General features: G+C 36.8%; 1 protein-coding gene across 1 annotated transcript in view; it reads right to left on the minus strand.

Annotated features, from left to right (window-relative positions):
- Positions 1 to 537: 537 nt before the first annotated feature.
- rngtt (RNA guanylyltransferase and 5'-phosphatase) overlaps positions 538 to 26,357 on the minus strand; it is a 152,146-nt gene continuing 126,326 nt past the window's right edge. Inside the window, exons 14-16 of the mRNA XM_051104502.1 lie at positions 13,372 to 13,438; positions 3,359 to 3,482; positions 538 to 1,368 (exon numbers count right to left, since the gene is read on the minus strand). Of these exons, the coding sequence (XP_050960459.1) occupies positions 1,214 to 1,368; positions 3,359 to 3,482; positions 13,372 to 13,438 (346 nt within the window). The 3' untranslated portion in view covers positions 538 to 1,213. The remainder of the gene's footprint in view (positions 1,369 to 3,358; positions 3,483 to 13,371; positions 13,439 to 26,357) is intronic.

Here is a 26,357-nt window from a genome sequence, read left to right on the forward strand (position 1 = left end):
GTATTACTCAAATGCTATATGAAGCTCATCGTCTTCTCTTCTCCGTTCACATCACTGGTGTATGTCTCTCAATCAACCGCATGAGCGTTTAGAGACATCGTAAACCCATAAGAAGTGCAATATGGGCTGCAATCAAGGTCTAATCACTTCAGCATGCAGATGAGCTCTGCACAGCCTCACAGTGTCGCATTTCAGCGTCGTTTGCCTTCATTTGTCTTACGAGGAAACAATTCCAGATGAGAGGAAGACGCGAATGTCAGGTGTGACTCACTCCTCAGGAGACGGCGATAATGCCATCTCTTCTCAGACATATGGATCTGCTCTTTGTGCACCAAGTTTCAATATTGTAAACACTAGATGAGAAATGGGAGAGCAATAAAGAACGGCATTAACTTCAGCTGTGACACTTCAATTACGAGCGACAACTGCAATGTTCACGCATCCTTGTGTCTGACAAAAAACACATTTTAGGCCTATCCCAAATTCGAATTTACACAAATCCAAAGTTCTTCAGCTAAAATTATCATGTGTTGTATGTGAAGGTATTGGCATAGCTGGCAATCTTTATTTTGGAATTATTGCTTTAATTTTTTCCAAAACAACAATGAGCCAAAAGATCCAGGAAAACTTAAACACACCTGGCATTTGTTAAGAAACAAAACCTGAGAAAAAAAGTGTTGGGGTGACATTTTCAAATCAGCATAATGACATACAAAACACTCTCACCTAACAAACACAATCATATTACATGAGTCGCCTATGCATTACTGATCAGTACAGATCTGGTGAAATTCCACATGAGCTGTTTCAGTGTTTCAGGGTTAGGTCTAAATCTAGACAGTCTAACACACTTCAGTGTTCTGTTCAGTTAAAAAAAAAACAAAAAAAACAAAACCTAAATACAATGCAGAGAGGAGAAGCGACCGTAATGAATACAAAACATAAAAAAGAAAACAATGCAATTCGTTTTTATTTTTATTCTTTTAAATATGAACGTGCCTCAGCACTCAATGTTCAAACAAGCTCTCTCAACAGTGTCTTTAAATAGATCATCAACAACTTCAAGAACAGAAGCCAAAGTGAGGCCAAAAAAGCAATACGTTCTCCAAAAGTCTCTTCTCTTGCGGCGCGCACCGGCAGAGCTGCTGAACATTTTGGGAATAAAAAAAAAATATATATCAAACTGCTTCCATTCTGCTCCAGGAGCACTGCGCTACTGCGGGATGGTGTGGTTCGCTCTCTTTGGTGGAGGCGGTGGCATGAGCTCGGAGTCGGCCGAGTGTTTGCGGGACTGCACCTGGGCGCACCGATCCAAAAACTCAAAGAGAATTTCCTTTGTGACGGGATGCTGGATACTGTTGCACACAGCTGTCAGGACAACACGAGACAAAGTGAGAACAACAAATAGATGCTGGCTTTTCTGGGCTGCAAGCTGCAAGCTCAGAAAATCTTGGCAGGTGAAGCTGTCAACTTGTTTATAGCTAAATATCTGAATAATAACATCCAGATTAATGGTGCAAACATTTTAAGGCAGGGATGGGCAAATCTGGCTGTTGAGGGTACAGCTACACTACAACGACTGTACTAAAAATGCATTTTTTAAGTTTTGTGTACAGATGACACTATTGTCAAAATGATCCCCATTCACATGGACCTATGAAGACAAATAAAAATGCTGTATTATGCATGTCAGGCCAGTAGTTTGTGATGTTCATTGGCAAAGAAAAACTATGCATACAGTTGAAGTCAAAAGTTTGCAGAAATGTTAATTATTTTACCAAAATAAGAGGGATCATACAAAATGTCACGCACTGTATAGTCCACAAGAGAAAATAGATGAATTTCTAAAAATGACCCCGTTCAAAAGTTTACATACACTTGATTCTTAATACTGTTGTTACCTGAATGATCCACAGCTGTGAACTTTTATTGTTTGTTTTTGTTTAGTGATATTTGTTCATGAGTCCCTTGTTTGTCCTAAACAGTTAAACTGCCCACTCTTTGTGTATTTGAACCCTTTCCAAAAATGACTGTATGATTTTGAGATTCATCTTTTCACACTGAGGACAACTGAGGGACTCATATGCAACTATTACAGAAGGTTCAAACACTCACTGATGCTCCAGAAGAAAAAATGATGCATTAAAAGCCAGGGGTAAAAACTTTTGAACAGAATAAAGATGTGTACATTTTTCTTAAGATATTCATAACATTCTTTATGATATTTGCCTAAATATCATATTTTCATATGATATTTAGGCAAAATAAGAAAAATGTTCACATATTCATTCTGTTCAAAAGTTTACACCTCGGCTCTTAATGCATTGTGTTTCCTTCTGAAGCATCACTGAGCATTTGAACTTTCTGTAATAGTTGCATATTTTATACAACTCCCTCATTTGTTCTCAGTGTGAAAAGATGGATCTCAAAATCATACAGTCATTGTTGGAAAGGGTTCAAATACACAAAATTGCTGAAAAAACAAAAAAATTGTGGGACCTGAAGGATTGTTTCTGAAGAACAGCAGGCAGTTTAACTGGGACTCATGAACAACTATCACTAAACAAAACAAAAACACACACACAGCTGTGGATCATTCAGGTAACAACACAGTATTAGGAATCAAGCGTATGTAAACTTTTGAATGGGGTCATTTTTATAAATGTAACTACTATTTTCTCTTGTGGGCTATATGTGAACATCTTTTATGTGAAGTATCTTATTCAGGTCAGTACTAAATAAAAAATAACATGCATTTTGTATGATCCCTCTTATTTTGCTAAAATAATTCACATTTTGCAGATTCTGTAAGGTGTATGTAAACTTTTGACTTCAACTGTATATGCATTTCTACAGACTGAACATACAACACTGCATGTGAATGACACCTACAAATTCACATTTTAGTAGTTTACATGAGATGCTAACAGTTTCATTTTCAAAAACTTGCTCTTTGAAACTCTTTTGAAAACACTGTTGATGTGTAAAAGAACCGCAAAACACATTTTTGGTTTTAGTTGACAAGTTTTTTTTAATTGAAAATGGTGTTAGGTAAATACCCCCAAAGATCAAGTTTCCTGCAAATTTTTATCTCCAACCTTAGCAAAATACACCTGAACAAGCTAATCAAAGTCTTCAGGGCTACTAAAAAGTTGCAGGCAGGTGAGTTCGATTAGGGTTTGATCTCAAGGGCCAGAGTTGCCCAGGCCTGTTTTAAGTTAACTCTGTAATATAACGTTACATACAATGAAAATACATGCAAAAATGCTTCTAGCCTTAGAAGTATGGTTTCCATCTAGCCAACTAAACAGAATCTAACATTGACCCTGGCTTTAGTATATCACACGTGAATCCTTACCCATGGCTGTCTCATATGAGTTGGGGAAGCTCTTGTCTATCCTCTGTCGCATGAACACCCAGGTGTTTTTGACGAACGTGCACTCAATTATTTTATTATCGTACTGCTTCAAGTCCTTTGTTATCTGGAGTGAAAAAGAATAATAGGGCATCAAGCGCTAGCATGAATTTAAAGGGAGAAATTACAGCTGCATCATTCAAACCAAACAGCATTCTTGTGTACATGAGGTTTTTTTTTAATTGTATTAGTAATGCTTGGAATTATTTGTCATTTTATTTATAATAAATGTAGGCAGATGAAGAAAACAGATCAAAACCCAGGCTGATTGAGATCGCATTTCCCGAAAACCACACATTAACCCGGGTGTCCAATCATGCTCCTGCAGCGATTAGCTCCAACCCTAATTACACACAGCTGAACCAAACTAATCAAGGTCTTAAGGGTTACTAGAAACTTCCAGGCAGGTGTGCTGGGGCAAGTTGGAGCTAAAATCTGCAGGACATTGGTCCTTTATGTGGTCCTTAAATTTGGACACCCCTGGATTAACAGAACAGTCAATTCAATCTGGTATCCATTACAAAGTCTTCTGACAGCTTCGTCAGCCTGGTTTTCAATAGTTTTTGCAAATTTTGAGTTGATGTTCTGTAAAATATATGTTTAGTTTCAACAAATTTGTGTATGCTTCATTTGTCATCATTAAATTGTATTACATATATAAAAAAAAGGTTTGTTGACCACTACAGGAAACTATTCAGGACATGAAGTGCGGCACATACGGACCAAAATCTCGCCATTAAATGTGCCTGAAGCTTGTGTGCTTACCACTAGTCCGTGGTTCAGACAAATTGTTGGTACTTTTTGTAGGTTGTAAAGTAACTGCCAGTGCGTAATGTGTAATTACAGCCACAACACAGATGTCTCAATACATGACAGTTTCACAAAGGCCTTAAGAAAACAGGAGCGTGTTTGGCCCAAGTAAGCGAGAGAAAGAAATATCTCAAAGATAAAGAGACTGGATGCTCGCTAAACCATGGCAGGTTGGTGTGTGGGGGAGGAAGTGAGCTGGCAGTAAAGCCGCCCCCTTCTGGGCCTATTGGCATGATGGGATGAGTAAATACCCTCACCATCCAACAGTGAAGGGCATCTGTGAGCACAGAGGGGAAGCTGAACATTTCAGCACTGACATACACACACACAACAACAATATTCCAAGGATTAATTAACCTTTCATGTTACGGTACCTTTCTGCGCAAAAATACAACTAGAGCGTCTATACACGCAGAGCCTGGCTGTAGCCGAGAGAACGCGAACACGGACAACTTAACAGACTCCGGCAGATTAGAATACAGCCAAATATAATAAAGGCGGCTGGCCAAAGATTCTGCGCACACGCTTTTCACACCCCACACAACCACATACGCACGACCGTGGCACACATCCAGGGATGTTGTTCGGCTTTCGTCTGGCACGGTACATGATGCTCCTGTTAGTTTTGGATCGGACCATCATGACACTCCGGTCACCCTCTTGAAGTTCTGGCAGCCATTTACAAACACCACACGGCGCCTAAAGAAGCCAAATCCACTCCATTACAGCTAAAGCCTGCCAAACACCTTCTTAGTTTGTAATGATAATATGGCAGTCAACAATAAAAAAGTAAATCAATTTAATCAAAGTAACAGTCAGGGGCATAGCAGACCCTCCAAACACTTTTTGGCAAATAATAATTGCATTTTAATAATGCAAAAAGAAAAAAAACGCGAACAGACACAAAACAGTGTGTCGACAACACACAAATGGTAAACGTCTACCCTAAAAAGGCTACTGTTTATTTACCAACATCTGGCTTTCGGCAAATCAGGCAGTGCCGGTCTTGCCTAGATTCAAACAACGCAGGTTGTGTAGGGCCGCTGAGCCACCAGGGGGCCCACTTTGCTCTCAAAGATGATTTTAACGACTACGACTGTGCGAGTAATAGAATTTAAGTTTTGTTTTTTGTACGTGATTGTCATAATTTGAACTTTGAGCATAACTGACTGAATTATGTTAGAAGTGAAGATTAACAGTTTTGAAAGTAATCAAAGCCTTTCCACACTGAGCGCAAAAAAGTGAAACGTATATTGGACGCAATGATGCGCTGAAATAAAACAACATATTCCTAAGGATGCTTTCACACAGACTGCGAAAGTTTTTCCAACCAGTCTGACGAATCTTTTCAGTTTCACAAAGCGAAAACATGGGCCGTCCAAAAAGATATAAGCATTACATCATGTGGCCACAGCAACTGCTGTGAAAAAGGATAGAGTGGTGATGGTTTAAAGTGAGTTTTAAGCAAATACAATAAAGGGGTGCTATTATGCTTTTTCAATTTTTTTGAATTTTAGTCAGTGTGTTGTGTGTATGTTTGGGCATAAAAAAGATCTACAAAGTTACAAATCTCAAAGTCCACTCCAAAGGGAGATATTTCGTTTTTAAAAAAAATCTCTATTCTCTATTAGAATATCATTAAATTAAATCCCGCCTACAGAAATTCGAATTGTTGGGGGGTGTGTAGGGTCGAGGTGGGGGATTAGACAAACTTTAGCGATGCAGCGCGGAGAGCCGATTCAACGAGCCGCAGCGCGGCGGGTAAAAACACAAGCATTGACTAGAGTGGCCGCTTCAGAGCTGTAACGTGTGTGCAGTACAGGGGGTCGAAACACATGCCGAAGCCGTGATCTACTCTGGTTGCCGCGTTAGAGCCGTAACACGCCGCAGACGTGTACAGTGCGTGGTAAGAGATTTATTCATCATACAATGTAGATAGCTTCACTTATAACACGAGTGTTTTTTAAAATGCATGAACTTGCACTAGAATAGGCTAGACTGATCAGTGATGATGTTTTTTGATAATGTTAGGCTGCTTTTAGCCTTATGCTGGAGCTGGTTTCATGCAATGAAACTAAGTATGTTAAATAATTAAATAAATTAGCACGATAATATCATGTATCTGTGATTTCGCAGGCTGACGATAGGACCCAACACTACTGTAGCGTATTATTTACTCACCCTCCATGCGTCCTAGATGCATATGATTTCCTTCTTTCAGACCAATGCAATCAGAGTCTAATAAAGTGCATCCATCCATAATAAAAAGTGCCTCACACGGCATCATAGTTCCATAGTGCGAATCAATGCGTTTTTGTAAGAAAAATATCCATATTTAAAACATAAGATTCACTGTTAATCTAGCTTGCGTTAACTGCTTTGACAAGGGGCGTGGCAGCACTGAAACACCGTTTAAGCTGTTCGCCAATCGCAATGCACTGGGATAGTTTACTAATCATAACACATTTCTTTTTTCTGAAGGCGGGCCTTCATTAAACTCGGAACTAATCGAGCTATTTGTGCCAGGCTGGGAGAAAGGTCTTGTAATAATGTAAATTCTGTGAAAAATAATGCGTTTTTCGAACCACAAAGCATGAGAGCATGTGCTAGTACAGCCCCAAAACAAAATCAAGACTTTGAAAAAGAGCATAATAGGACCACTTTAATAATTATATACATTTTCAAATGTGGCATGATGCTAATTTTACTTCTATTTATGTTTCAAGATGTTTCTGGTGTAGAACCAAACTTTACTTATCTTAAATTAATGCTGTATATTGAGCAGCGGACAATGTTAAATCCATATACAAGATACATATCTGAGAAAAAATGCAGCGTTGGTCGACACCACCTAACCTGCAGGTGTGAATTATCAGAAGGCGATCAATTGGTTCGCGCTTGATGTGAAAGCACCATTCGTCTGCGATTCGCCTCGCATTTTCACATCCTGCTCAGTGTGGAAAGGCCTTTAGATGTGTATTCTTACTGCTGTCTCTGCCAATAAATGATAATCTAAAATCAAAAGAAAACAAGAGCATTCACTGCTCTTCATGGAATAACATTAGTAACTTTAAAAAGATTCAGGGTATATTCAATTAATACGCCGAAGTCTATGCTCTGTTTTATTCTTACATTTCATTACTTGATTTAGAGTGTGTTCACACTTGTCATGTTTAGTTAGCTTAACCTGCCATGGTGTGCGGTTCATTTAAGTAAGTGTGGACGCTGCCATCTGAACCCTGGTGTGCACCAAAAACCCTTCAAATGAACTCTGGTGCAGTTTGGATGAAATATAAACACAACAAGGACCTAATACTTCTAAACAAACCAAAAACAGGAAGTAATGACAAGATGCGACATTATGCAACATGATTTTACAAAAGGGATTTATCCAAAACAAAAAGAGCACAGGGGAAAAATGGAGCAACGAGGAGGTAAAGTGCCTTTTAGGAGCTCTTTGTGAATTGTACATCATATGTACACACAATAAGCTCACTTAGTCAAGCAGACGGCGTTAGGTGACGCCATTCGACCTAAAGCGGCACTGAGCAGACAGATCGGTGAATGGGTATTTTGACGTCATACACTGATCGGTCTGTGCAGCGCCGCTTTAAGTTGAACAAATCTTTTTGTTTGGGGTGTTCGGTGAGATCCGTCACGAGATATACGTCATTCAATCCAACCAATCAGGTTGTGAATGTATTACTGTGGTTTTAGGTTCGGTATCTTTACGTTTTCTGTCAAAAATGCCAGTGTGAACGCTAAGCGGACCACGACCAAATGTATCATTTTCCTTTTTGGCCGGACCAAATGAACCAAACAAACCAAACTACAAATGTGAACACACCTTTAATTTCTATATAGTCGATATGTATAATGATTAGTGATGTCGACTAGTTTCGACATCAGAAGTGCTCTGTATTGGTGAAATAGAATGATTTGGGATGCTCTATATCAGACTTGTTTTGAACCCATGAACAAAAGTCTCTATGTACAACAAGGAGAAATGGCTATTTTCTGGAGATTCTGTTGCACAATTTGGATAAGCAGTCCTTTGTGCACTTTTTTTCTTGGATGATTATGTGGCCGTTTGAGTGGCGAGGCCAGAAATCCCCAAGAGGGAGGACCTTGGTGAAATAGAGTGGACCTCTATTCTGTGCAGTCCTTCATATTTTATTACCGACTTTAAATAATGACTATTTCTTTAGCATTTATAAACAACATTTGCTTGTATTATAATACAGCAAAATGTATAGCTGCACAGTGTATAGTACTGGAGTTAGAACGGTTCCCAGCATGCAGCACGGCACAAATAATCATGCAAACTGCTTTGCAATGTTAAAAGTGTTATTTCAACTGGTGTTGTGTTTGTTGCTCTTTTCAATTATGGTAAACAAACAATGTCCACACACATTTAAAATGATGCCTACAAAACATTTATTTTTCCAAGAAACAGAGCAATGTTTGGACCAGTCAGGTTTTCATCAGGCACCTGATAGTTTGAAACGTTGTGCTGTTGTGCTTGAAAACAAATGTTTTTGGAGCTATAATTTTCTGTCATTATTTTTCGTTTAGCATATGTACAAAAGAGATGGGTCATTTGGATGTGGATCTTTTTGTGTCCCTTTCAATTATGTGTTGTAATGTTGGTGACATCTCTGTCCTTAAATATTGTTTGCTAAATGTTATATAGTACGGTGGATGTTAAGGATGCCACACTCTAACTTACAATATATTAATATTCATTCTGCAGAGACTCTTTACCCAGAGCTCATAAGGATAAATATTCCATGAATAAAAAAAAACAGTACACACAACTGATGAACCCACAACTTTCCCACTGAGATGCAAATTTATCTCATCTTACATGTTACTGTGAGAGAATCAATCACTCTAAAAGTGAGACAAGACCACTCACTATGAAACAATTATCCGTCTAGAGCGATGGACAACATAGCAAGCCACAACTAATAGAAGTAGTGGTCATGTTTATATGCGTGAAATTAAAATTTAATCAAATAAAATCACATGCATGTATATTATGTGAGCTATGATTATTCTGCAGTTGTGTTTCATTTCCAGCCATTAGTACATTCCTGCATCTTGATTGATTGAGTGGAGCAGTGGCTCATCACCCTAATGGGGCCCCTTTCCTGTCTACAGTCCATTGCAGCTCTTCAGCACAATGCCAGCCACTGCTTGTCTATAAAAATTCATCTGTCTGTGGAAATTTCACTACATATTTATTTGCTAAATAAATGGAATAATTTAATAAACATTAAATGAAGTCAGAGACGGAGTCAGCAGCATATGCGTGGTTTCGAGTGAAAGAAAACAATTACCAGTTACCATAGTTACCCATTAATTTACTACTGAGTGTGCGTTTCAGAAAACTAGCCTAAATGTTGTTTAGTGGGTTTCTTGCCAACTAAAGAAAAAAAAAGAGAAAACTATTTCCAAAAAAGAAATCAGACTTGGATTCAGATCTACAAAGAAAATCTGTGAACACAGACAGCAACTCCAAGCAGCATGTTAACCCAATAAAATATTGCTCTACATGTGAAGTGTATGAGAAACTCAATGCACGAATGATTCCAATAGATTTTGCATTAACATGCTGATTGCATTACCATATATACACACAGAGTGCTGCTTGAAAGTTTGTGAACCCTTTAGAATTTTCTATATTTCTGCATAAATATAATGCAAAACATCATCAGATTTTCTTAAAGTTGACAAAGAAAATCCAATCAAACAAACAAGACAAAAATATATACTTAGTCATTTAGTTATTGAGAAAAATGATAAAGTGTTAAATATTTGCTTTCAGCATCTGTAGTGACCCCTTTTTGAAGCAATAACTGCTGATCAGTCCTGCACAACGACTTTTAGCCCATTCTTTAGTACAGAAACACTTGAACCCTGTGATGTTGGTGGGTTTCCTCCTAAGAACTGTTTGTTTTAGGTCCTTCCACAACATTTTAATTGGATTAAGGTCTGTACTTTGACTCGGCCATTCCAAAACATTACCTTTGTTCTTATTTAACCTTTTTTTGGTGATGACGTGTGCGCTTGGGGTCGTTGTCTTGCTGCATGACCCACTTTCTCTTTAGATTTAAGTTCATGGACAGATTTCCTGACATTTTCCTTTAGAATTTGCTGGTATAATTCAGAATTTATTGTTCCATCAATGATGGCAAGTCATTCTGGTCCAGATGCAGCAAAACAGGCCCAAACCATGATACTACCACCACCATGTTTCACAGATGGAATAAGGTTCTTCTTATGCTGGAATGCAGTGTTTTTCTTTCTCCAAACATAACACTTCTCATTTAAACCAAAAATTATATTTTGGTCTTATCCATCCACAAAACATTTCTCCAATAGCCTTCTGACTTGTCCACATGATCTTTATCAAACTGTTTTTTGGAGAGTTGTGGCTTTCTCCTTGCAACCCCGCCATGCACACCATGGTTGTTCAGTGTTCTCCTGATGATGGACTCATGAACTTCAACATTAACCAATGTGAGAAAGGTCCAAAGTCATCCTGGGGTTCTTTGCAACCTCGGAAACTACTATACATCTTGCTTTGGAGTGACCTTTGTTGGTCGATCACTTCTGTGGAGGGCAACTGTGATCTTGAATTTCCTCCATTTGTACACAATCTGTCTGACTGTGGGTTTGTGAAGTCCAAACTCTTTAGAGATGGTTTTGTAACCTTTTCCAGCCTGATGAGCAACAACAACTCTGTTTCTGAGGGCCTCAGAGATCTCCTTTGTTTGTGCCATGATTCACTTTCACAAACACGATCAGACTTTAATAGATCCCTGTTCTTTAAATAAATCAGGGCATAAAGTGATACCTAATTGTCATCCTATTGACTGAAAACACTTCTGAACAGACAGACTATAATTTCACCTTCAAATTAACTGCTAATCCTTTGCAACTCACAAATATTTAATGCTGGATAATTTTTCATAATAAATAAATGACAAAGTATATATTTTCATCTCATTTGTTTAACTGGGTTGTCTTTGTCAATTTTCAAAACTTGTGTGAAAATCTGATGAACTTTTTGGTCATATTTATGCAGAAATACAGAAATTTCTAAAGGGTTCACAAACTTTCAAGCAGCACTGTATACATATATATACACACACACACACATCAGCAGCGTTCTGTCCATATAAGTTGTGAATGCTCCACATACCCAGGCTGTCAGAGAGAATGATTTCATGGCTAATTAATATAAACATGATTATGAGTTGATCCCTTGTCATTTGAGATGTAACTTAAAGCTTAATAAAGTGTTGGAAAGTAGGTCAAATTATTTATTTGAAAAACAACTGTAATTTTCTGTAAATCTGTCAGTTACGGAAGCAATGAAAAAACATTGTAACTATATTTTCATGTTTTTGAAAGTTCACTGAAAACATATCTTACATTTTTGGTCATAAAAAATGTTGAAGATATACATTATTGTGAACATGCCTAAGTGGTAAAATAAAAAAAAAAGTTTATAAAAATGTATATACAATTTTAAATAATAACAAACATCAGGAAAAAGAGTAAATATATTATATATAAAAGACATTATTATTTTTGGTACTTTGCATGGTCTGTTATCACCAGGGTGGGAGTTTTAACTCCTATTCACAGGGAATTAATTAAAAAATCATTCAGTCAATGCAGGAGCATATACAGATTGGGGGAATCCCACATCTTCCCACCTTTTGAATATTACGTATCATAACAAAATATGCTGAAACGTGTTTGGCAGTTTTTACTTGGAAAAGCAGCTATTTGTTTTTCTAGCATTCAAATAACTACGGATAAATCTGAAACGACATATGGAGGATTAGAGATGAATTTCATTCACAAATAAGGTAGGAAATGTGCATACTTTTAAATCGACACCTGCCGTGGTGTTTACCCCGTTGAGTGTGTCCTAAAAGTCACTCCATCGTCTATCTTTTTGTTAAAATATTTATTATTACATTTTATTCAGGGAAAATATACACACAGAATCAAAGTAAAATGTGCCAGATTTAGCCAGTTTTACTATCCATGCCAATCTGTAGTTGTAAAAAAAAAAAAAAAAATTCAATGTATAAATGCAAAATTATAATACTAAAATCCCTATAAATAATCATAATTTTGATTTGACAACCAAATGTTTTTATTTTTAGAAAAACCTCAACGACTGATTTTTTAAAATCCTGTTGATAACAGATGATAACTGACTCACCCGTACGTCTTCTCCAATGGTTTGTTAAAATCGCCCCTTGTAGGACCTCTTATATACCTTCCTGTTGTTTTATTTATGAATGAAACAACACTAAATCATCAAACTGAAAGTATTCCAGGCTCAAAAAAGAAACAGTTTGGCTTTGTGTCCAAATACCTTGATTTCAACAGACTTAGGAATAGATTCGTGGCCCATTTACATCAAGAACAATAACTTACTTAAATTGCTTATATGAAATTCATGCAAGTTCAGTCAGCCTGTAATTAAAATCTTTTGTGTGATTTTCAGTGGGTTGATGATTTTGGCTTCCATTGTCCATTCTCACATAATTTTGTTCTCAACGAATTACAAAATGCAAATAAAGATTGTCAACTTGAATATTTCATTCTTTGAGTTTCAATGTGTGATTGACGTGTTCTCAGTGTGTATTAGCATTCACACCACAGGACAATAACATTCTGTTTAATGTAAGTGTTCGCTGTGGCTCAGTTGGAAAAACAAAAATCATTTTGAAAGTGATTCCAACAATATTCCTCTGTGCCGTTTTCTTTTACATAGAATGATTTTAAAAGCTATAATGTCAAGGGGCCTTTACAGTTGTTTGTGTTTGAATAGTCAATCTTACAGTGCGTTCTATTGTTGTGGGCCTTTTAATCAGAAAAGCCTACTGTATGTGCGTCAAATTGCTGTCTAGGAAGGCCTATCACTGGGTTTCAGAACAGAGCTCTTGTGTGACACAACGTTCACATGTCTGACTCAATTAATTAAAAGCACATCATGTAAAGAGCACTTGACAATGACAGGACTATCTTTAGCAGCATCTGTATTTGCAGTGAATCAGACAGAGGGAACGCTGACAGAAGGAATTATCCGAGATGTGAACCAATGTTTCTCTCACCTTCATTTGAGCAAAGGGCATGTCATAGCTCCCCACGTACAGGAGACCCACCGTCTGCGGGATCAGTCTGGAGAAAGAGCAAAAATAAAGATCTAAATTAAATTTCACATCCGGACAAGCAAGCATTGTGATATTCCCCAAGACGACGGAAGACAGGGAAATAATAGCAGCTCTGCTATGGAGGATGTCCTCCGATACTGCCATGTAATTATCTGGGCTTCATAATAAGTGCCTGTAAGACTTTCACAGTCAGGATGAGGTTCCCAAATACAAAGACGCCGCGGGCTTCATACAGAGGCGTAGATTTGAAGGGGAATGCTCGGAAGAGAGTGTTTTAAAGGACAAGGTCAAGGGTTTTAAAATCAATAGCGAAATTAATTTTGAATGAGATGCTGATAAACGAAGCACTGGCCTGACTGGCCCACTGAAATAAATGCCCTGACACAGCACATAAAGATATATAAAAATATACAATATGGTTATGTTTTAAAACAAGTACCTTATGCTAACTAAGGCTATATTATTGATGAAAAAAATCAAAACACAGTAAAAATTGTAATATTGAGAAATATTATTGCAATTTAAATTTTTACATTTTCTATTTAATATATTGTAAAATATAATTTATTGCTGTTATTAAAACTGAATTATAAAACAGATAGTTCCAGTTCTTGAATCTGATTGGTTGAACCACATTCGAAGCTGTTGTAAATTACTCTACAACAAAGACTATAGAATACCCAAGACCTGTCACTCGTATAGTAGTGAATGGGGGAAAATGCAATGCTCATTATGGCCACGAAGCATTTATAACAGCTAAGGGGGTTTTAGGCACTCCGCTTCACATCTATAGCTGTTATAAATTCACTGTAAACCACGACTTCTTGAGGCTTATTGCTTTATTATAGACCTTTTTCCTGAATAAACAATGAGCGCCACTATTACAAATTCTAATTTCCAATTGGATGCTCTTCTGTTCCGGTCTCCATAGGAACGCATTCAAATAGCGGCAATCTGTTTTTAATGTAGCTAACGTCGGCATCTAACGATCATTAAACTTCGATTAGTGAGCCACTGACAAATGACGGTCATTGCGACATTGCAAAGTGATGGCGCTATGGAGCCATGTGCTTTTTAAAAACATTTTAATAGGTTTAACATTAGATTATCAGCTCGGAATATATGATCATTTGACTAGAAACAATGGAGACCGAAAATGCAGAGCATCCTTCCAGTTAAGTCAAGCGTCACTTCGCGTTCAGAAAAAATGTCTATAAAACCGGTAGTTCTGGTCCTTGATTCTGATTGGTTGAGCCACATTCAAAGCTGTTGTAAATAGGTTGTTTGCACATGACGTCATTGCTGTGGCGCGAAATGCAGCTGGAGGGCAGGAAGTGATATTTCTCCACAGGAATCACTAGCAGAAACTCAAAAATGCCTATGTTTTGCGTTGTTTATGGATGCTCAAATCGGTCAAACTGAGAAACCACAAAATATCTTTTATCATGTATGAAAATTTGCTGTTCAAAACGGGGGAAAGGCTTAAAAGCGCAGGAAAAAGTGGCTTGTAAACCTCCGTCTGTGGTCAGGAAGAGAGTCGGATAATGTTTGTGTGTGCAAATGGTTAAGAAAAGATATAATATGTTAAGATATTAATAAAGAAATATATAAATATATACAGGGTGAGACAGTGAGAATTCACCTAATGCTAAACGCCACACGTAGACACAATGTAAGATTTTATATTTGTAGCTCCGAGAGTGTCACTGATTACAATTGAACCTTGTGAGATTGCCATAAATTGAAGTGAGTGACAGCTTTTTAGTGACTATATGAAAGCGCTATTTGCTCGCTTTCTATAATCAGTTCGGAATTTGAATAAAAGTTTCACTTTACGTGCCAATAATTGTGGTCAACATGAACTAGAGAAAAACATTAATTTCATAATGAGATTTTCCCCCTGCTTTCCATTGTGTTACTTCAATGACAGGTTAGAATTTTTTGAATGAAAGATTAAAAGGATAAACAATGTACATTTATTTTCACAGCCACTTTTGCTCATATTTACCAAGGATGCCAATATTAGTGGAGGGCACTGTATATGATTCAGAGCCAAATTACAGGTTGAAGCTGCATTTAAACTGCATTTTGGAAGTTCAAAATTGGGGCACCATCCTGAAATGTTTTCCTCAAAAACCACAATTTCTTTACAACTGAAGAAAGAAAGACATGAACATCTTGCATGACAAGGGGGTGAGTAAATTATTTGTAAATTGTTGTTGTGGAAGTGGACTTCTCCTTTAACAAGCAAATACCTGAACTTAACAACTACCTTACTATCTATTAATAACCAGCAAATTAGCAGTTTTAATGGTTTTTCAATAGTGAGAACTGGACCTTAAAATAAAGTGTGACAGGTGAGACTATTAACATACAGCTTTGTATATAAATAAACGCTACTGTATTTACTGTATATTAACAGTCTGTCTCTCTGAGCCATACCTAGCTTGGACTGGAAACTCAATAAAACAGATCACTCTGAACTACAGTTCATTGATATAAACAAAACACTAACGTCTTTGATAAAGTCACTTTTTAAAAAAAGCTATTCAAAGTTTTTTGATTTACCATGTAACATCTTTAAATAATCTTAATTCTGCAGCTTTTAATCAACAAATAATGCATTAGCAAAATTTTAATTATGCATGTTGTAATTCCATTAAAACTTTAATTCTACTTTTAATTGATCAAAAGCCATAAAAAACAATCTGACTTAAAATATGAAATAATCACACTGCACTTGACATCCCATCATATTAATCTGAAAAATAAATAAATGAGGAAAATGGTTTCAGAACGAGAACCAGCGATCACTGCAAATGCTTCCTTTATTTTGCATGTGCTAACAAACAGTCAGTAGGATACTGTAGACCTCTCCTCTCATCAGCAACGCTCTGTAATGGTCCCAGCTGTTCACACGTACACGCCCACTAAAATGTGTTACCATCCAAAATAGTAGTAAATCACCGGGGAGGAGACCGGATCCGAACCCTGACACTGAGGGCTAAAGAACACCCCTGCCAGTCAAGCTAATGGCGCTGTATATTTGCAGCCTCCCGAAACACGATGACTGTGTTCAGCCTTTGTTACTGTGCATCCTGTGAGCTTGTTTTATCATTTTGAATGCAGATATTTTTGCCAAATAATGAAACCAGTGTAATTGTTTACACACCCATTTGCTATTCATTTCAGTCTGGACCAGACCTCAGCGTCAGTTGTCCAGGGATGAGACAGAGTGTCCACAAAAGCTGGTCTGGGCTAACATTGAGCCGTCTCTTCAGCAGCAGGCTGCTCTTTCAGCAGGTTGTATCATTACGGTTTCCATAATTGGTACAGCAATGTGTGAACTGCTGAAACGTGCATTTCTCTCTTTCTAGTATAATTAAGACCATCAAGCTCAACCATCTGTTGACTGCTCAAAAAATTCATTTAGGAGTATCTGGACCACTTTATTCATTTGATGACAATGTTTCAGCTGAGATTCTGCAAAATTTACTCTCGTGAAACACTCACGTGAACAGACTGGATGAAATTGGATTTCTACACGTCAACCGCAATCTGTGAACCTGGCAGATCAAAAACGTAAAGTCGTGTTCACACTGACAGTGATTAAACGGTTACCACGGTATCCAGCTGTATCAGCCAGCACATCACTCGCTCGCTGTACTCTCATTGGTAGTCGCTGTATTGTGTTGTTGCATTAGGGTCAAGGACAAATAAGAGCATCCTTGATAAAGAAAGGGAAAAACAAAAATGAATAAATAAAAACATGTGCCAAATTCTTCAAATAGACTCTGTATTCAATAAATAAATAAATAACCAAGAAATGTTTAACTGTTTTGACTCTTAAAAGGTCATGTGGCCTAACTATCAACGGTAAACACAGCCTTGACAGACCATGAATTATATAGTTCATTACATTTTACAGCACTAAAGGACATTATACATCCTGAATAAACCTTGTCGTGAAAATATAAAATTACCTGAAATATATGACGTTGATATACCCCTAGTGAAAAATAAATATACTAAAATGTATTTGAAATACATTTGTTTCATGCTAAGCATACTACAAATATATTTACATATTATGTACTTAATAAAAATACCCTGCAATTGTACTTTTAGTATAGTAAATTGGTATATTTAAACTCTGCGAAATTGGAAGAACTTCTTTTGTACATTTTGATTGTGTGGAAGTAGTGCTGAAGTCCAACTAAAGATATACTTAGGTATATTTGATTGCGCTTTAAATATATTGCATTTAAAGCCCAGTATTATTTAAAGATCACACAATCCTCATCAATAGTGACATTAAAACACATTTTAGGCTTAATATTAAGAAATGTGCACTGTGCACAAGTAGTCCTCCAAATAAAGTTTAATTACAATTTTAACTCAGTACGGTAAGTCCCAAGCGATATGTCAGTAATTATGTTAATAGACCTGAACTACTCTTAGTATAAAATAAATTTTAACTAGGAACAGTCATGAGGGTTTATGAGGTCCTGTTTTTCCTACATGTCTCTGGATGTTGGACACATCACATTTATATATGTCTAAGAAATAATGGCAAACTACCTAAAGTTTTCTTTTTAAGAGCTTATTTCTTGTAATGATGATGTTACCACATTATGTCCCACATTATGATATCAAAGTACCATCTTGACATTTTTTTTTTTTTTTTTTAGAAATTTAGAGTCACTATATGCAATGTTTCCTCTAATTTTAGGGCAGACATTTCGGCCACCTGAGGAAAAAAAAAAAGAAAAAAAAAAAAAAAATCAGACTTGTACAGTGCACACAAAAACGTGTGTAACTTTTAACTGTAATGTACTATTTACATTTGATTTGACCCATTTTTACAGTGCCAAGAAATTCTATTAAAAAATATATTTTTTAAATCTCACACAGAACAGCTGAATACTTTCAGCATAATATTATATTTAATATAATATAATATAATATAATATAATATAATATAATATAGTAAATATAATAATAATCATTTATATTGGTCAGTTATTTATTAGGCTTATAATAATATATAAAAAACAAACATTTTCAGAAAACATTAACATATGCACTTTTACAGTTAACTAAAACACCTCTATGTAGTAGAGTTTGCACACTATTACACCTGTATGTAACTGTTAATGTGTTTTTTTTACCGTTCTGTGCCCATCTGCTATTTTCACCACTTAATCAAGCCGCTCTTCTTTAAAACACACCAACGTTTTATTTCACATGTCATTGCGTTTGTTAAAGTACTGTACACTGTGCGCAGCATATTATCTCTTCATATGATCTCACACTGACTATATGTATGAATGGCATTTTTAAAGGGGTGCTATTATGCTTTTTCACTTTTTGAACTTTAGTCAGTGTGTGGTGTGTATCTTTGAGCATAAAAAAGATCTACAAAGTTACAGATCTGAAAGTCCACAACAAAGGGAGATATTCTGTTTTTAAAAAAATCTCTTTTCAAGAAATACAACAAACGGCTCCTTTGGACTACAGAATATCATTAAAATAAATCCCGCATATGGAAATTCGAATGGTTGTAGGGAGGGTAGGGATGAGGTGGGGTATTAGCTTTATGTGGGGTATTACTTTAGCGATGCAGTGCGGAGAACTGCTTCAACGAGCCGCAGCGCGGCGGGTATAAACACAAGCATTGACTAGAGTGGTCACTTCAGAGCTGTAACGCGCCGCAGACATGTGCAGTACAGGTGGTCGAAACACATGCCGAAGCTGCAATGATCTACTCCGGTTGCCGCGTCGGAGCCGTAACGCGCCACAGACGTGTACAGTGTGTGGTAAGAGATTTATTCATCATACAGTGTAGATAGCTTCACTTATAACGCGAGTGTTTTTTAAAATGCATAAACTTGCTCTAGAATAGGCTAGACTGATCAGTGATGATGTTGTTTGATAATGTTAGGCTGCTTTTAGCCTTATGCTGGAGCTGGTTTCATGCAATGAAACTAAGTATGTAAATAATTAAATACGTTAGCACGATAATATCATGTATTGGTGATCTCGCAGGCTGATTATAGGACCCAACACTACTGTAGCATATTATTTACTCACCATCCACACATCCTAGGTGTATATGACGTCCTTCTTTCAGATGAATGCAATCGGAATTATATAAATTTTTTTCCTGGCACTCCCAAGCTTTAGAACAGCATAGACGGGTGTTTTTCCAAAACAAGTCAAATAATGTGAATCCATCCATAATAAAAAGTGCCTCACGCGTCTCCAGGGGGTTTAATAAAGGCCTCCTGTAGCGAATCGATGCTTTTTTGTAAGAAAACTATCCATATTTAAAACGTAAGAATCACTTTAATCTAGCTTGTGCTACCAGTGCGCTGGCAGTACTGAAACACCGTCTAAGCTGTTCGCCAATCACAACGCAGTGGGACAGCTAAAGAATCACAACACGAAAAAACGAAAAAAACATCGTTTTTCGGGAGGCGGGCCTTCATTAAACCTGGAATTAATCGAGCCATTTGTGCCAGGCTTGGAGAAATGTATTGTAATAATGTAAATTATGTTAAAAATAATGCATTTTTCGAACCACCAAGCATGAAAGCATGTTCTAGTACACCCCCAAAACAAAATCAAGACTTAATAGGACCCCTTTAATGTATTTCTGAATAAATTATTAGAAATAGACAAAAGAAAAACAGCCCAAATTGCCAAGCAGAATGCAAAAGGTACTATAAATGGCTAGGTCAGCCGAAAAAGTATGAGAGAAAGGGAAAAAGGAGGGTGGCCAAGCTGAAATGGGAAGATAGTTCACCTTTTAACAAGTCCAGGACTCCAAAGGAAAGTGTTAAAGTGCTGATCGTATGACAGAAAAGTCATACTGAAGCTGAAAATCGCTCAATACTAAAAGTTTGAATGGTTGTGAATAAAACCATCTCTGGTCAATGACACATGTAAACAGATAAAATTCATGTTTTGCAACGTGTGGTGCAGCAGTCAGGCAGAGTTTTCTCTTCACAAGCAGTGCCGCCTCTCGCTATCTCTATTGAAACCGAACCGGGAACTCGTAGCTTTTATAATGTAGGTGTTCAAGGTCAGCGGAGATGTGTCCAAACAAACTACCGCCTGTACATCATGCAGCTAAGTATTCAGAAGTCTCAAATCTGCAATTTCTGAGGTTCAGCTTCTTTTTACACTACAGAGTCTGTACATTCAACAGGAGAAGGTCTGATTTTTACTTTACCCTTTTAGGTTTCACTGCAACAAAGGCTTTTTACAAAAACATTACCAGACTATTGAGACATGTTCTGAAAGCATCCGTTCTGCTGCTTTTAACACTTGGAGCGTGTTTGCGGAGCAGCTAGACTAATGAAATGTTTGTCTGTTTTCAAACCACACAAATTTGAAGTACAAATTCATTTCCTTAAAAATTGCACCAAATGAACCCAAGGTCTTCTCATTACCGCACTCCAGCATTCAGTATCATCTAAGCAAAGAGTCAGGGGTTCTTTTATTATTTTACCCATCTCATTTCAAAGCTCTCTGCAAATAAAGAGGGCATGGTGAGAGGGAAAAACACTCACAGATAAAGAGCGAGAGAGAGAGCTGTGTGGGAGGAGAGTGGAGATGTCATCTTTCTCTGTTTCCTGGCAGGGAAGTAACCCCGCTAATAACCTCAGCCGCTCGCTGACACATCTGCTGTAGAAAAGCCAGCGCTCTATGATGCTTCGATGACACACTGACCATCTCAAAATATATGTTTAACACACCTGCTGGCCATTTTTTGCCTCATCAACTAGGCATTGATGAGCATCAGAATATTGAAACATGTTAATCAAAGCTTAGAGCAAAATATCCACTGGCTAAAATCCCAATGATGATGTAGAAACGTTTACATGCAGTTAGTAGAATCAATTAATTCCCAGTGGACATTCTGTTTACGTGCTCACATGACTCTCGTTATCGTCATTTTTAATTTTTAGAATAGCATAAATAATATTTTGTTCATCATTTTTAGTTTGAATGCTTGAAATGCTTTCTTAAACCGCCTTATGAATCCATCTTCACCCCTAGAGTCTTCATTCATGCATTCTGTCTGCGCTATTTTTAATTTTCCCTCTACGTATACATGCGTCAGATGAACATCTTTTCCAGCGTATCACGTCTTGCCGTTTTCCTTTCTTGAGTTTAAAAAATGGCCTGTCGTGTTAAAAATAGTTCAACTTTTGCTGCACAGGGCATCAATGTCAGATTTACACCAATGTACCAATCAGAAGAGTGTGGGGGCGGGACACTCAAGTGTACTGCATTCGCCTCAGGGTTCAGAAACTACATTTTTGGTGTGTTCAAAGTAGAAACAGCCTCCTTTTCAAGTGGTGTGTCGATACGGTGAAATAAAAGAATGCTTAATAACATTCATTTGAATTGAAAGTACACTGCGCTATGATCAGCTACATCATTAAACACATATGTGTAGATCTTCATGCATCTCATTTGACACATTTCTTTTGATAACACAGAGCCTTCCTGGTGCAGATTCTACCACTGCACAGGTGAACAAGTGCATGATGGAAAGCACAAAGAACGTGTTTCTGCATTCCAATGCATTGATTTTTAATTGTTTTTCTATTTAAACATGTGGCAAAGACACCTTTGCCATCTGGGAGATGCATCTTGATTTTCTCTGCTTTCATTACCATTCCACTGTGCTGTGTCTCATATTTTTAAATCCAAGAACAAGCTCAAGCTAATGTACTCACCCCCTTGTCATCCAAGATGTTCATGTCTCGCAACATCCTATTAGGTTCTGTACTGGAATTAGTTCACCTTTTTCGAGTCGTTCGTTCATCTTATGGGGCTGTCACGTGATGAACGAACGACTCAAACCCGAAAACTTGTCAGATAAGAGGTGAGGTGAGCTAATCATAAAGACCCAGGTAAACAATGAATTTATCTTTTCTGTTTCTTATAGCATTACAGTTTTGTCTTGTTTGTAGTGTGATCAACGTTTGTGTAAGCAGCAGATGTGTTAGGGAAAAATGAACGATATGACTCGAAAAAAGATTCGTTCATTTTGCTGAACGAGACTCAAAGGTCCGAGTTGGTAAAATGAACCGAACTTCCCATCACTACTACGAATCACGTGTAAGTTAATCGTCTGTGTACTGAGTATAGCAAAAAACTCCATCTTATTTTCTCCTACAACTTGAGAGGAGGACATTGTTGTACATTTTTGTTTGTAAACAGTGTTTACACACTTTCTTTGCACGTTCACTTTGTAAACACTGGGTTTGTAGTTCCGTGTGACCTTTCGACGTGATTCAATAGTATGTAGCTCTGTGAATGTGCATCCCAGAGCCTGTGCTACACAAGCTTTTGTGTTTAAATATTATAAAAAAATATATATTTTCCGAAATAAATGACCAATTGTTTTGCTAGATAAGACCCTTCTTCTTTGGGTGGGATCATTTAGAGTCCTTTGAAGCTGCATTTAAACTACATTTTGGCAGTTCAAAATCGGGGCACCAATGAAGTCCATTATATAGAGAAAAATCCTGAAATGTTTTCCTCAAAAAACAATTTCTTCATGACTGAAGACAGAAAGACATGAACACCTTGGATGACAAGGGGGTGAGTACATTATTTGTGAATTGTTGCTCTGGAAGTGTAGTTCTCCTTTAAACATGACCAAAGTCTCAAAAAACAAGTTGGTTTTATGACTTTCTGTATTTCTGTGGCAAATACACACCTTCAGGGTTTGTGTAAGTTTCAGAATGCTTTGGCCCTGTATGACGTCATTAATGGCAGAATTCCTTGTATGGGCACTTCTCCAGGAAGAGTGTGCACACATCAACCAGGGGTGTGTGTTTCACAAAAGCAACTATAGTTTCCATCATTACCAATAGAGTTCAATGTAACTTGCAATCTTAGTTAGCTAACGATGCTTTTGGGAAACGCACCCCCGAGCAAAAGCACGTCTATTAACATGCTTCATTTGGGTTACGGAAGTTGTTGGCAGTGCTGCACAGGACTTGCTTGAAAAGGATTTTACATTTTGTATTTGACCACAAAAATCAACATTGTCCCCAAATATGTGTTTTTGGTTGTGAGGGAAAGATAACCTTGTTCACCTTCCCAAAGAAACCAGCATTAAGGGAATAAATCTGATAAAACTAAGGACTCTTCAGAGATATGACGGATGCAATACTACTCTATAGGTACTCAAGATTAACATGACATTTGCAGAAACTGTGTGTGTGTTATGTCCCCTTTAAACACTCAAAATTCATCCTGTGAAAACTGTTGAAAATCAGAAATATGGAAATATTTATTTTTCTTTAAATCCTTTCAGCAGGCTCCTCCTACAAAATTTACCACAATATTTTATAATCAAATCCTTCTTGAGAAAAAAGCATATCATTAGAAGTAGAAGTAATATTGTTATGGAAATGTAAAATTTTGTGAAAGGAAAATGCATTTAAAAAATCAGTTTGTGAGTTTGGGTGTCATTAATCTTTTGATATAGCACTTAAACAAAATATCATAGGAACCTACAGTTGAACTCAAAAGTTTACAAACACGTTGCAGAATCTGCTAAATGTTAATTATTTAACCAAAATAAGAGGGATCATGCAAAATGCATAATATTAGTAATTTAGCACTGACCTGAATAAGATATTTCACATAAAAGACGTTTACATATAGTAGCTGAATTTATGAAAATGACCCTGTGCAAAAGTTTGCATACACTTGATTCTTAATACTGTGTTGTTACCTGAAGTGTTAGTGATTGTTTTTGTTAGTTGTTCATGAGTCCCTTGTTTGTTTTGAACAGTTAAACTGCCTGCTGTTCTTCAGAAAAATCCTTCAGGTCCCACAAATTCTTTGGTTTTCATCTTTTCACACTGAGGACAACTGAGGGATTCATATGCAACTATTACAGAAAGTTCAAACGCTCACTGATGCTCCAGAAAGAAAAATGATGCATTAAGAGCCAGCGGTGTAAACTTTTTAATAGAATGAAGATGTGTACATTTTTCTTATTTTGCTTAAATATCATATTTTTTTTATTTAGTACTACCCTTCAGAAGCTACGGAAGATACTTACATGTCTCCCAGAAGACAAAATAAGTTTCATTTACCCTGATCTTCGAATTCAAAGTTTTAACCCCCAGCTCTTAACGCATCGTGTTTCCTTCTGGTCATCAGTGAGTGTTTGAACCTTCTGTAATAGCTGTATATGAGTCCCTCAGTTGTCCTCAGTGTGAAAAGATGAATCTCAAAATCATACAGTCATTGTTGGAAAGAGTTCAAATACACAAAAATGCTGAAAAACCAACAAATTTGTGGGACCTGAAGGATTTTTCTGAAGAACATCAGCCATTTAAATGTCCAGGACAAACAAGGGACTCATGAACAACTATCACTAAACAAAAACAACAACAACAACAACAACAACAACAACAACAACAACAAAAAAACACATTATTCAGGTAACAACACAGTATTAAGAATCAAGTGCATGTAAACATTTGAATGGGGTCATTTTTATAATTTATCTACTATTTTCTCTTGTGGACTACATGTAAACTTCGCCGTTTGGAAATCGTTACTGTTTTCTATACGTCAGTATTAATTAAAAAATAAAATGCATTTTGTATGATCCTTCTTGTTTTGGTTAAATAACTAAACATTTTGCAGATTCTGCAAGGTGTATGTAAACTTTTGACTTCAACTGTAAATATTTGTGGTATCAACTTCACATTTAAAGCATAGTTACACAGCTTTGGTTTTATAGCAAATCTATATCCCAAAATATTCTGTAAAACACTTATTTTTATGTAAAATATTATCATACACTACATTTTATTACAGTAATCTTAAACATTTCTAACCTGTTTACATGTTCATTTTTTGAAATGCTTTAAAACAATAATCTACTGATTGTGTTCTTTAAAAAGAAACCAGCCTTGGGTGTGTGTTCCAAAGCGTTCATGAATTACCACCATTTTTATTCAGCTAATGCATTTTCACATCTGTGTTCAAAAAGGAGGGGGAAGGGGTGACAGTTAAGAGGTGAAGGTATTTACTTACTTATTTTCAGTTGAATGCTGTAAAATGAAATTATGTTACACAACAGACACATTTCTATAAATAAGCTTAAAAAAAAAGCTTGTTGTACATATATGTTTTTTGCTGTGGGTTACTGTGTTGTTGTTTTGGAAGTGTTCAAGAAAAGGGAGGTGTAAGAAATTGGAAATGGATGTCATGAAAATTTATCAGAGTTGACAGAAATGGAAATCGTTACTGTTTTCTATAACGTTGCACAAATTATTCTGTTACAGTTTTCAGTCCTGAAGTCTCATGTCTTAATAATATCGTAATTACGGACAAACGGCGACGACAAGCCTGGTTCCTAAAACATGTTGTGTTCTGTTCTGTTCCACTGCACTGCACATCTTGTGTGTACCTTCCCCAAGGCAGAAAATTATACACAAGGATGATCCAATACCAAAACACAAACAAGCACTACAATAAATGGGTGAACCTCATGAAAACATGTCATATTAAAAGAAGAAATTATATTTTGCACTGCAACAATTACGCACATTTCCCCTTTATTTATTTATTTTTTACTCTAATGCCAATACCATATATTTATGGGGGGAAAACGTGATTAATTGTCAAGAAAATGCTGTTGTTGTAAATATTGTGTAAAATGCATGTTTTGTTTTTTTTTGGAATTTGGGGTGAAATATAACCTGAACACGTTCTTGACGGGATTTACACGCAAGGAGACAAAAACAATTGCTTTGCGCACAAAAGTCTTTGCAGAAGGGTCAGCACTCTCCCTCCGGACCGCCTGCATTTAAAAGATAAGCCTGGCTCATTTGAGGACAGTAAAATCTGGAGTCTGGACGGAGTGGACAGAT

This window comes from Labeo rohita, unplaced genomic scaffold, assembly GCF_022985175.1.
Source record: "Labeo rohita strain BAU-BD-2019 unplaced genomic scaffold, IGBB_LRoh.1.0 scaffold_73, whole genome shotgun sequence".
NCBI classification, from domain to species: Eukaryota; Metazoa; Chordata; class Actinopteri; order Cypriniformes; family Cyprinidae; genus Labeo; species Labeo rohita.